This window comes from Rhinichthys klamathensis, unplaced genomic scaffold (genome assembly GCF_029890125.1).
Source record: "Rhinichthys klamathensis goyatoka isolate OS25496 unplaced genomic scaffold, OSU_Roscu_1.1 h1tg000197l_1, whole genome shotgun sequence".
Lineage (NCBI taxonomy): Eukaryota > Metazoa > Chordata > Actinopteri > Cypriniformes > Leuciscidae > Rhinichthys > Rhinichthys klamathensis.
The window spans coordinates 181,441-193,700 of NW_026606723.1; the positions used below are offsets into that span (position 1 = coordinate 181,441).

General features: G+C 38.2%; 1 protein-coding gene across 2 annotated transcripts; it reads left to right on the forward strand.

Annotated features, from left to right (window-relative positions):
• Positions 1 to 1,809: 1,809 nt before the first annotated feature.
• LOC130096455 (signal-induced proliferation-associated 1-like protein 1) lies at positions 1,810 to 9,932 on the forward strand. Of its 2 annotated transcripts, none has more exons than XM_056262935.1 (11): positions 1,810 to 2,253; positions 2,328 to 2,428; positions 2,531 to 2,643; positions 3,159 to 3,454; positions 3,986 to 4,528; positions 6,045 to 6,207; positions 6,343 to 6,481; positions 6,635 to 6,775; positions 9,332 to 9,452; positions 9,576 to 9,654; positions 9,762 to 9,932. In XM_056262935.1, the coding sequence occupies exons 1-11, from the start codon at positions 2,156 to 2,158 to the stop codon at positions 9,906 to 9,908; spliced, it is 1,941 nt and encodes a 646-aa protein (XP_056118910.1). In that variant the 5' UTR covers positions 1,810 to 2,155; the 3' UTR covers positions 9,909 to 9,932. The 2 variants fall into 2 exon arrangements, with proteins under 2 accessions (XP_056118910.1, XP_056118909.1); XM_056262934.1 differs by having other exon boundaries at positions 1,815 to 2,253; positions 9,573 to 9,654.
• Positions 9,933 to 12,260: the final 2,328 nt, after the last annotated feature.

Consider the following 12,260-nt stretch of genomic DNA (forward strand, 5'->3'; position numbering starts at 1 on the left):
CCTGTTGGAAGATGAACCGTCGCCCCAGTCTGAGGTCCAGAGCGCTCTGAAGCAGGTTTTCATCAAGGATGTTTCTTTACATTGCTGCGTACATCTTTCCCTCGATCCTGACTAGTCTCCCAGTTCCTGCCGCTGAAAAACATCGCCACAGCATGATACTGCCACCACCATGTCTCACTGTCGGGATGGTATTGGCCAGGTGATGAGCTGTGCCTGGTTTCCTCCAGACATGATGCTTGCCATTCAGGCCAAAGAGTTCAATCTGTGTTTCATCAGACCAGAGAATTTTGTTTCTCATGGTCTGAGAGTCCTTCAGGTGCCTTTTGGCAAACTCCAGGTGGGCTGTCGTGCCTTTTACTGAGGATTGGCTTCCTTCCTTCCTTCTTCCTTCCACTCGACCATACAGGCCTGATTGGTGGAGTGCTAAAGAGATGGTTGTCCTTCTGGAAGGTTCTCCTCTCTCCACAGAGAAACGCTGGAGCTCTGTCAGAGTGACCATCGGGTTCTTGGTCACCTCCCTGACTAAGGCCCTTCTCCCCCAATCGCTCAGTTTGGCCGGGCGGCCAGCTCTAGGAAGAGTCCTGGTGGTTCCAAACTTCTTCCATTTACGGATGAGCCACTCTGCTCATTGGGACCTTCAATGCTGCAGATATTTTTCTGTACCCTTATGCAGATCTGTGCCTCGATACAATCCTGTCCCGGAGGTCTACAGACAATTCCTTGACTCGTGTCATGACAAAGGCTGTGAATACTTGTATACACGTGATTCTTTTTTATTTTTAAGAATTTTGCAAAGATTTCAAACAAACTTCTTTCACATTGTCATTATGTGGTATTGTTTGTAGAATTTTGAGGAAAATAATGAATTTATTCCATTTTGGAATAAGGCTGTAAAATAACAAAATGTGGAAAAAGTGAAGCGCTGTGAAATACTTTCCGGATGCACTGTACATGTACTGTGGAGGCTACAAGGTAGCTACATAAGTCATTACGGTGAATGTGATTTCACCAAGTACAACATTCTCCTGGATCAATATTGCAACCAATCACTCAGATTTGAGGGGCAAGTTTACAGTTTAAGTTCTCTCAAGTTTAGGCATGTTTTCATAACTAAATTTAGGGGCCGTTCACAGCAGCTTTTTCAAAAAAATTTTTTTTCTTTTTCGTTTTGGCCGTTCATTTACACAACAACGGTGTTTTGGGGCTGAAAACGCAAGCTTTTGAAAACGATACCATTATCGTGCCTATGTAAACATCAAATATGCGTGTTTGTGAAACCGGTGACGTCATGTGCATACATATTACATGTTCAGTCTATAACTACTTAGCTGGCATGAATGTTTTTATTAATTTTCGTGGATCCGTGTGAACTGGGATCATTTTGACAATGTTGTTGTCTGTACGCGAAAAACGCAAAGGAAAAACTTGTCAGTTTTTAGTATACATCGTTGTAGTGTAAACGTACCCTTAATACACGTCTAAATTGGCAAAATTACGGGTGACTGTAACTACTAAATTTAGTTTTTTTTTTAAATATGCAAATGTTCATGGCAATTGTATTATTGAATAGTCTAAATGAGCAATTGCTGCTTGGACTCTGATGCTGCACACATTTATTATTAATGTAAATAGGATAAAATGTTTATTAGGAAATAAAAAGGCACTTAACAAATACAGTGGGGCTCAAAAGTCTAGTAGTGAAATACTGCTATTTAGATTAGTTTTTAATTGTATTTTGTAAATTCTGTTTATTTAGATACATGTGTTGAGTAGGATTTGTATATGCTGGAAGCCGCATACTGAATGTTAATCTTTTTTTCTTAATTTATTGCAGTGCACACAGCAGCATCATTTGCCTGGAGCAAACAAGCACAGTGCTTACAACAGCCAACAGACCAGGCAACACAATCCCATCCTCTGTTCCATTCAGCTGCTGAAGAGCCCACACAGCTCTTTCCCTGCTTTCTCCGCTAGCTCAGTTGAATTGGAGCGGTCTGTACCATCATTTGTCCCACCCAATCTATAAACGCATTTCAGATGACTTCAGGAAGGGTGTCTTAAATGAAAATTATTATGTTTGGACATCATCTTGGCTGCTGCATATATCTTGGTTTCATTTATAAGGATATTGAGGAAAAACTTGGAATCCAGGAAGATGGCTGCATTGTTCTGGGACTTGGATTGCGCTACAACTCCTCCACAGACACCACCTCTACACTTCAGTTCTGAGTTCAGGCATACCAGCCTTGTGAGGTGAGATGTAATCTTTTACCATATTTGACAATCATTACAATTTGACCTGGTGAAAATGACCTCATCTTTTTCAGTTCCTATGATCGTTCACCCATGCAAAACAGCTCAGATTGGCCTTCAAGTGAGCAAGTGGAGTTCACAAGATTAAACCGCTCCAGAACGAAAGACAATACAGGTCTGATAGCAGGTTCTGAGTGCTTTTATTAGTGATAAGATTCAGTCAGTATTTCATGTCACTTAGGGCAACTTGCCTCTGCAATTTCATCATATATTTCAGAAGGAGAATGGCATATGGTAACAGCCACTCGCTCATTGCTTGGCAGGGAAAGAAGAGGCCAGAGGGATTGTCTGCAGGACCAGCAGAAAGCGACTAACAACAGCTTGCCAAGAGTGAGTTTGAATTCTATGTTTTATGTGATGTGATGTTTTTTGTTATGTTGTGTTGTTATATGTTATATTTTATTTTATTACATATAACAAAAAACAACAAACAAATAACATAACATATAACATGTTGTTTTTTGTTATATTGTTTTTATTTTGTTGTATTATGTTTTGTGTTTTGTTTAATGTTATATGTAGTTATGTTATGTTTTTGTTATATGTTATGTTACGTTTTTGTTATGTTATTTTTTTTTGTTTTATTTTGTGTTATGTTTTTTTTTTTTTGTGTTATGTCATATGTTTTGGAATGAAGTAAAAATTCCCATAAAAATAAAATGTTATAAAGTAAAGAGGGCTTACTTGAAAAATGTATGAGTGAAATTACTTTATTACTGTTTACCATAACTTTTGAATCTTGACTATCAAAGGATACAGCACTTGAAAGATAAGTAACAAATCAGTTCATTTGGGCCATTTTTTAATTGCAATTATCATTAACAAATCATTTTTATGTTTCGTAGGCGCATTTTCTCCAGCCAAATAGAGAATCAAGTGCTTTTTCACCCTATGCTAATGACTTCTGGTTGAATGGCAAAGATGCCAAGAACAATGCTGAGCCCCTCAGAAACAGTCGTAAGCAGCACCCGCTGACACAGCCGGGTTTCTACAGTCCAAAAATCCAACGATCGAAGCACTGGGAAGCTGCACAATCCACAAAAAAGTCTTTAAAAGGATCTGCTTCCACAAACAACTTGAAGGAGTTCTGTGCTCTCACGTTGCCTCTTCCATGCTCCAAAACTTCTGTTCTCAAACCCAGGTGAGATGCATAAATCTTGTCAAAATTTATGATTATATAATGTTTTATACAATTCCTGATGAAAAGGCTAGATTAAACCAGTATGAATTCCTATGATGGCTCACAATGGGTTTTTAATCCAGGACACAACTGTTGATTCAATACTTGTAATATTCTTGCGCCTCCGGACCCCTCCTTCCCAGCTTCCACCCATGAGATCCCACGGGGGAGGGGTGGGACAGTCACTAAAAAGTGGGACATTCCCACCACATTGTATAGAGTTGTTCCCTGACCCTAAATTCAGTCTATACCTTCCAGTCACCATCTGTCACTAGAGTTCTGAGTCAGATTTTCTGTATTGCTGTAAATGAACAATGTCACAGAGAAAAAAAGGACATTCGAAATATAATGAAATGACTTTTACATTTTTAAAATGGCTCTGTCTTTATGCTTGCTGTCCTTGTGCAATGTATGCACCGCTTACCTCATTCTTTGTTTTTATGTTTCTACAATATGTGTGTGTCTGTGGACTTTTTGTTTTATTTTTGCCAGCCCTTTGTTTTCCAAACCGCAAGAGGTTAAGACTTCCGTGGTGAAAAAGCCTCCTTTGATGAGAGCTGTGGTTTCTCAGTCTTCACCAACCTCGAATCAACCCGGCAAGGAGCACTTCAGCCAACTCCAGCTAAGAGAGGACCATCTCGTCAAGAACCAGGACTGCATTTTGTTCAATCTGCAGGAACCCAATATAAAACCTCCCAGAAATGACCAACTTGCGTGGAGGCAGAGCCAGAATTCATTCACTGAGGATACTTCTACCAAGGATTATTATTCTATTAACACACTACATCTCTTCCCTGGACGACAGTCTAGAGCAGACCAGCCTGCAACGTTCTGTCCAAAACTGGAAAAGGTAAGTCATGAGGGTGTTGACACTGGCATTAAACCATCTCAAGGTGACCCTGACTGGTCATGTCAAGTTCAAGCCAGCCAGACTCAACCTCACTACAGCCCAAAACAAAAGAAGATACAGTACGAGTACACACTACATAGAGAAACCGGTGGTGTCAGAAACGGTAACCACAACCATATAAAAAGGTAAGCAGATATCTTTATGGGATATACTTAATATTTTAATGTACCATTATCATAACAATAGGTTATAGTAGTGTAGCAATTATTACGCTTTACAATAAGGTTTATTTTGTCAGTATACGTTATTACACAGCTCTTTGAAATACTTGATTTTAATTGGTCAGATATTTCCTAATATCCATGTCGTCTGTGACAACCAGAGGTGGACAGTAACGAATTACATTTACTTGAGTTCACTTTTTGAGGATCTGTTCTTTACTTGAGTTATTTTATCTGGAAACGTATGACTTTAATTTCACTAAATTTGAAAGACAAATATCATACTTTTCACTCCAATACATTTCTACCAAGGTCCTCCAAAAAAGTTATATGTAGCAGCTTTGAAAGTCAGTGGAGGATTTTTTGAACACTGATCAGTTGATGGCAAAAGGTCAGAAGACGGTTCCTGCGCAGTGCTATGCCATAGCCATACTTAAAAAGTATGTTTTAGTTTTTTGAAAAGATTAAAGATTCATTTTGTTTCAAATGTCTGCTTTGCTTGCCTAAAACAGACCAAATTACCGCCTTCTGAGTATTTAAATCAGTTCACGGTAGTCGTACGCTAGCATGTAAGATGGAGCATCACTGACTGGCTTAAACCAACATGATGGCACAGAGTGCATTTATACAAAAATGCAACAATAATAAAACAATGCATTGACTTAAAAAGAACTCAAAAAATAAATCGGCCCACCAAATCGTCTGATGAAGAGCGTGAAACAGCATCTGTGTGAGAGAGACATTAATACATTTTTGCATTTTTAGAGCTCTCTGGTGTGCCGACTTCTCATCAAACATCCAGGGAGGCCCCAATAAATCTTATAATGATTTAAATTTAGTTATTAACATAATCTTAGTTAAAAGGCAAAAACATTATAACATAAAAAATAATAAACAATAAAAATAAAGATGAACAACATTAAACTGACATAATACTTTTATATGCATTTATTTTTGTGATAAAGTACCAGATATTCATTATCAGCTTTGTCAGAGGGGCATTCATATATTGTCTTTTAGTCAAAAAGGTTGGGAATCACTGGTCTTGAGGCACATGTTTAAAAAGTTACACTTATTTTAACTTGAGTGCTGCTTTTTTAGAACAATGTATCATGTGTGAGACTGCAAAATATGCAAGCGCAATAGTCAAAGATGTCCACATAGCGCGTGTTTACACAGAAAAAAAAACAAAGAAAATGCAGTGTAGTGGAATGCAAAAACACATTCTGTGTGAATAGCCCCTTATTCGTCTTTGGAAGATTTAATATACAAATAATAAAATAATTTCAACTCAGATCAATATTTAATGTCCGAGGTGTGCATTATCTCTTAATGAATTAATGCTGTAAAAAAATGATTGTACCTAATTCTTTGACTAATGATAAACCTTATTGTAAAGTGTTGCCCACAAAACAAAAAGAATCAATAATAAGTAATTATCAGAATTTTATTAGTAGTTGGCTTAACATATATTTCTCAGTCAGGTGGATGTGAACTCAAAGAATGTGTTTGGAAAGCCTCGAGTGTTCGCATCACTGCGAGCAGCATGTTCCCCGCGACCCGTTCGCAAGAGCACAGTGGTGGAGGACTTGAAAAAACTCATTGTGATGGATGACACCGAGGACAGCGCTCAGGGTGATTCAGTACGTGATGTATTCGGCTCAGTATGACCCTAAACAACCTGACAGCCTAGGACAATAATGTGGAAAAAGCAGGTATTGTTCTGCTGTGCATTGGCATGTGAGCAGTGTTGCAATGTGTTTACTGTCTCTTTCTAGTCACCACCTCAACAAAATGAGGCAGAGCTTTGCAGAAGTTTATGTGCCAGTCCGTCGCTATTCGGTCCTGCTCAGCGATTATACCCAGAGACTCCCACGCTCACACCTGTCCATTTCCACCTGCAAACACGTCAAACAGGCAAGATTAAAATGATATTTATTGTACTGTTGCGGTTTGCATGTATTCTAATGCTTTTATCAATTGCTCTTCAACTAGTTTTACCTTGTCTTGAAGAGATTTTTGGAGGATCTTAATTGTATACAATAGCACTCACTGGTTGTCTTGTCCTAGAATGTGTGGAATTGCCTGAGCAGACTGAATCTGACCTTTGGGACAGAGACCAACATCCTAATCCTCAACTCATGCCGCTGCCAAGCACAGCCTATGATCTTGACTGGAATAGTTTAGTTCAAGCAGCCCAAGAGTATGAGAGTAAGTATCGAAGTATAAATGAATATGTTGAGTTAAGATTGTTCAACATACAGTGGTCCCAAACGTTTTTGACACTTATAAATGTATAAATCCCATTGCATTAGATATAAAATATCAAATCATGTGTCATGTGCAAACAAATAATGCTAAACCTTTTCTCAGTATTAACTTTACTTTTTTGACTAAACCCAGTGCCATTAGTGGATGTGTGAAGTACGTTTCCTTCAAGTGATATTTATATTAATTTGTGATACTACTTCAATCCAACAGTTCAGTAAACAAGAAGTTTAATACGGAGTATTGTGACGTACACTCACCGGCCACTTTATTAGGTACCCCATGCTAGTAACGGGTTGGACCCCCTTTTGCCTTCAGAACTGCCTCAATTCTTCGTGGCATAGATTCAACAAGGTGCTGGAAGCATTCCTCAGGGAGTTTGGTCCATATTGACATGATGGCATCACACAGTTGCCGCAGATTTGTCGGCTGCACATCCATGATGCGAATCTCCCGTTCCACCACATCCCAAAGATGCTCTATTGGGTTGAGATCTGGTGACTGTGGAGGCCATTTTAGTACAGTGAACTCATTGTCATGTTCAAGAAACCAATTTGAAATGATTAGAGCTTTGTGACATGGTGGAAGTAGCCGTCAGAGGATGGGTACATGGTGGCCATAGAGGGATGGACATGGTCAGAAACAATGCTCAGGTAGGCCGTGGCATTTAAACGATGCCCAATTGGCACTAAGGGGCCTAAAGTGTGCCAGGAAAACATCCCCCACACCATTACACCACCACCACCAGCCTGCACAGTGGTAACAAGGCATGATGGTTCCATGTTCTCATTCTGTTTACGCCAAATTCTGACTCTAACATCTGAATGTCTCAACAGAAATCGAGACTCATCAGACCAGGCAACATTTTTCCAGTCTTCAACTGTTCAATTTTGGTGAGCTCTTGCAAATTGTAGCCTCTTTTTCCTATTTGTAGTGGAGATGAGTGGTACCCAGTGGAGTCTTCTGCTGTTGTAGCCCATCCGCCTCAAGGTTGTGCGTGTTGTGGCTTCACAAATGCTTTGCTGCATACCTCGGTTGTAACGAGTGGTTATTTCAGTCACTGTTGCCCTTCTATCAGCTCGAACCAGTCTGGCCATTCTCCTCTGACCTCTGGCATCAACAAGGCATTTCCGCCCACAGAACTGCCGCTCACTGGATGTTTTTTCTTTTTCGGACCATTCTCTGTAAACCCTAGAGATGGTTGTGCGTGAAAATCCCAGTAGATTAGCAGTTTCTGAAATACTCAGACCAGCCCTTCTGGCACCAACAATCATGCCACGTTCAAAGTCACTCAAATCAACTTTCTTCCCCATACTGATGCTCGGTTTGAACTGCAGGAGATTGTCTTGACCATGTCTACATGCCTAAATGCACTGAGTTGCCGCCATGTGATTGGCTGCTTAGAAATTAAGTGTTAACGAGCAGTTGGACAGGTGTACCTAATAAAGTGGCCGGTGAGTGTATATCCGCATGAAACTGCTTCTCGAACAAGAGAAAATGTAGGGCAAGACTTGATTTTGTCCATCGGTAATTGATTAGATGGTTCCCACACAGCAACATAGTGTCGCCCAGATCCAGCCCACATCTGGTACGCGTGGAATCCACATGTACCAGATGTGGCCCGGATCTGGGCAAAAAGTGCAACAGTGTCCGCGCCCTTTTTCAGCAGAGCTGGTTCCCGAAGTTATTTTTTTTCATTAATTTTTCCCATAAGGATTTTAAAATAGTCTTTGTTAAAGAGTAATAAGCTATGAACCAGTGTTAATCAATCAGCTACGAGGTGAATCGCAACACTACAAACTTCGATTTGAAGCAAAAAAGTTTGATTTGAAGCAAAAAATCCGACAAAAAGACAAAGGTATAAGACTGTGTACTTAACGGTTTTAGTGACGGAAAGAACTACAATCCCACAAAGCACTGTGAACAGCATAATCGATATTAAAAATTATGGAGAAATATAAAACTAATCATTTACAAGTTTATTGCAAAATATGCATATATATATATATATATATATATGTACACAAACATTTAAGCATTTTGAGAATGTAGAAAAATCAACTATTTCATTCGCAGTGGGCGGAGCTAAAGAGCTATTTTGGAGCGTGTTGCTTTTTTTCCACTCTCTGGTTGGTGTAATTTTCTGCACAGTGTCATGGATAATGTAGTTTTTCACTAGGAATTCTGATAATATAAGCTGTAATAATGTGGGCTGACAGCTTCAGCAGAAGCAAATACAATGGATTAACAACCTCTTAGCTCACAGTAGGTCTGTCTTTTATTTTGACTAAAGGTTACGAAGCCACATGAATTAAAAAATATATATTATGTGAACAGATAAATCATTTATAATAAATACTGCACCATTCCTGCACAAAAAAATAAGAATTATTTTAATTCCATGGTGACTCATAATTTTCATAATTTTGTTTAATGCAATGACCTGCTATTAGTAGTATTAGCATTAAAATGAATGACTCCATGGTTATATTTTTACAGCACAAAGGATGGCAAGCCTTTTGTCAGAAATGAGTCCTGTATCAAGCAGGCCAGATACACCATCCAATGAAACCTACAAGATCCACCATTCCAGTGCTTATTGCAGTGGAGAAGATATGGAGTGAGTGGAGCATCTTTTCTAATCTTAATTTAAAACCAGTAAACATGTTATTGATGTGTAAGTTCTTTCTTTGAATAATACACTGCATGAATATTAATAGACTTGCATGGTTATTTTTAGCAGTGACGTATTCATTGAATTCCCCGACCAACTCTCTCACCTGGAAGGGATGCTTAGGCGACTGAGTAGTGACCTGCTGAAGGTGAGGCTTATTTAGCGGTTAATAAATGAGAAAGGTGTGAAATATGTGCTCTCATAGAGGACAAACTGGCTCATTAGCACGATGTGTTCCTCTGTCCTCTGATTCAGGAGAAGAGAGACAAAGTGGGACTACTGGCTGAAGTGTTGAAGCTTCGTATTAGCAACCAGAATCTGAGAGAAGAGTCCTTCAGTGCAGTTGCACAATTACACAAAATCAGCAACATTTTAAACACAACACCTGAAGGGGAGGAGTAATTCAGGGTTGGAAGCAAAGACTACAAATTTTTTTCCTTATTAATTTGGGAGGTAAAATCTGCAGAATGGATTTAAAATGTTAAAATGCATTAAATGGAGCCACTGGTAACTCAGGGTTTCTGCAGGTTTTATGTAAATTCAAGACCTTTTTAAGACCAAGCAAAGGACATTTAAGGAATAAATTGAAGGGAGCACAATACGTCAATATGATAAACGCAGTGTGTATCTAAAAATACAAATTCAAACAGATATCCATTACTTTTTAAATTATTTTACAAAAAAGGTAGTTTGAAAACCTTTGTTTTCAACCACTAGAATATGGATATAACTTTTACTGTATCTTCTCATCACACTGCAAAAAAGTGGTGTTCTTCCTTAGTATATTTGTCTTGTTTTTCAGTGCAATTGTCTAAAGATTCTTAAATCATGATGCATTAACTGGAGATAGAAAATGACAGAATATGAAGCCTTCTTTTCTGTAAAATTGATCAAATTAATTGAGTTTTGCTTAAAACAAGAACAAATATCTGCTAATGAGTAAAAAAAAAAACTAAATTCAAAGGGAAACTCATTGACAGATATTTGTTCTTGGTTTAAGCATAAACACAATTTCAAATATAGCTGCGAGCAGCGATTACGGGCCCAAGCCGGTGGCACCGCAACCCCGGTGCCTTTAGTTACCTAAAGGCACCGGGGTGGCGGTACCACCGGCTTTGGCCCTTCATCGCTGCTCGCAGCTATATTTATTTATATATATATATATATATATATACAGCCGGTGGCACCGCCACCCTGGTGCCTTTAGGGTTATTGTGCACGACGTGCAAAAACGTAACCCTGCTTTGACTGTCGAAAAGAAGTGTGCTGTAGAGCTTGTATCAGTGTGGGCTCTGCAAAAGTGTGCATTGAGGGCACATGTCAACCACAAAGTATGCGAGAGCAACCTTCTGAAAGGTCAGGTCTACATCCAGGTCTACATCTGCCGTGTGTTTACATCATAGTAGTGAAGTTTGAAGCAATCAGGTGATTTCAAAGCTTTTTGAAAGTGACAGACTTCCTGCTGCCAGTTGGTGGCGCTATAACCGGGGTGGCGGTGCCGCCGGCTTTGGCCCTTTCACGCTGCTCGCAGCTATATTTATATATATATATATACACACACACACACACACATATATATATATATATATATATATACATAAATATATATATATTGTTTTTTTAAGAGACAAGACAGAATATTACTTGCCTGATCTGATTAGAAAAATAGTGTTTGTGTGTGTGTGTGTGTGTGTGGCGTAATTGAACAATGTAGACATAAAGACATACTCCGTCCTTTTGTTCATACAGGACATTATTCAAACTGCAAAGTGTTTACTTATATTTGTGTACACTCGCAATAAAACACAACATTGTGCTTTTGTCAAACTATAAACTCTTGTCAAACTGTAAACTACAACTGTCACCCAACCAAAATCTCTTACACACACACACACACACACACACACACACACAGTTTAAAAGCAAAAAATATCAAACAATCCTATTTAAAAACAGTCTGTGGGAGCCATCTTTTGGACATTCATCATATCGCATTGGTTTTCATTTCTTGTCATCAAACAGAGCCCTAATCTGTTTATTTTTTCAGTTACACATTCTACATTGATTAAAAAAGAAAAATCAAAGGTGTTTTTATTTTATACAGAAATAAATAATCTATCATTCAGATGAGAATAAAGTTAGTGTTAGTTCAAATTTTAAGGAAAACAAATATATGATCTGAAATATAGCACATTCATGTAAAATTCATTTAGGTTCGATTACCAAACATACAATCTTAATGTAATTTAAAGCAAACAATACATTTAAAATATATGGGTTGTATGACTATTTTTTAATATAAAAAGATATATATCCAAAAAGACAAGGTCTAAAGTTTAACAAGGGTTAAACTCTTATCACTGTAACAGACACAATCACACACACAATCACACACACACACACAAGTCAAATCACTTACATTTTAGATGCAATATTGACTTTTTTTCTGTTTCAGCAGCGAAAATAGTTAAACAAAGATCACAGCAGAACCATCGCGCATCTCACAGCAACGCGTTCTCATTACTGAATGATTCAGCATTTTGAACGAATCGGTTGACTCAAAGATTCAATGACCAATCAATCCATAAACATCTATCTCATAAGTGTTTACTTATATTTGTGAACAATCGCAATAAAACACAACATTGTGCTTTTGTCAAACTGTAAACTACAACTGTCACCCAACCAAAATCTCTTTTTTATTTTATACAGAAATAAATAATCTATCATTCAGATGAGAATAAAGTTAGTGTT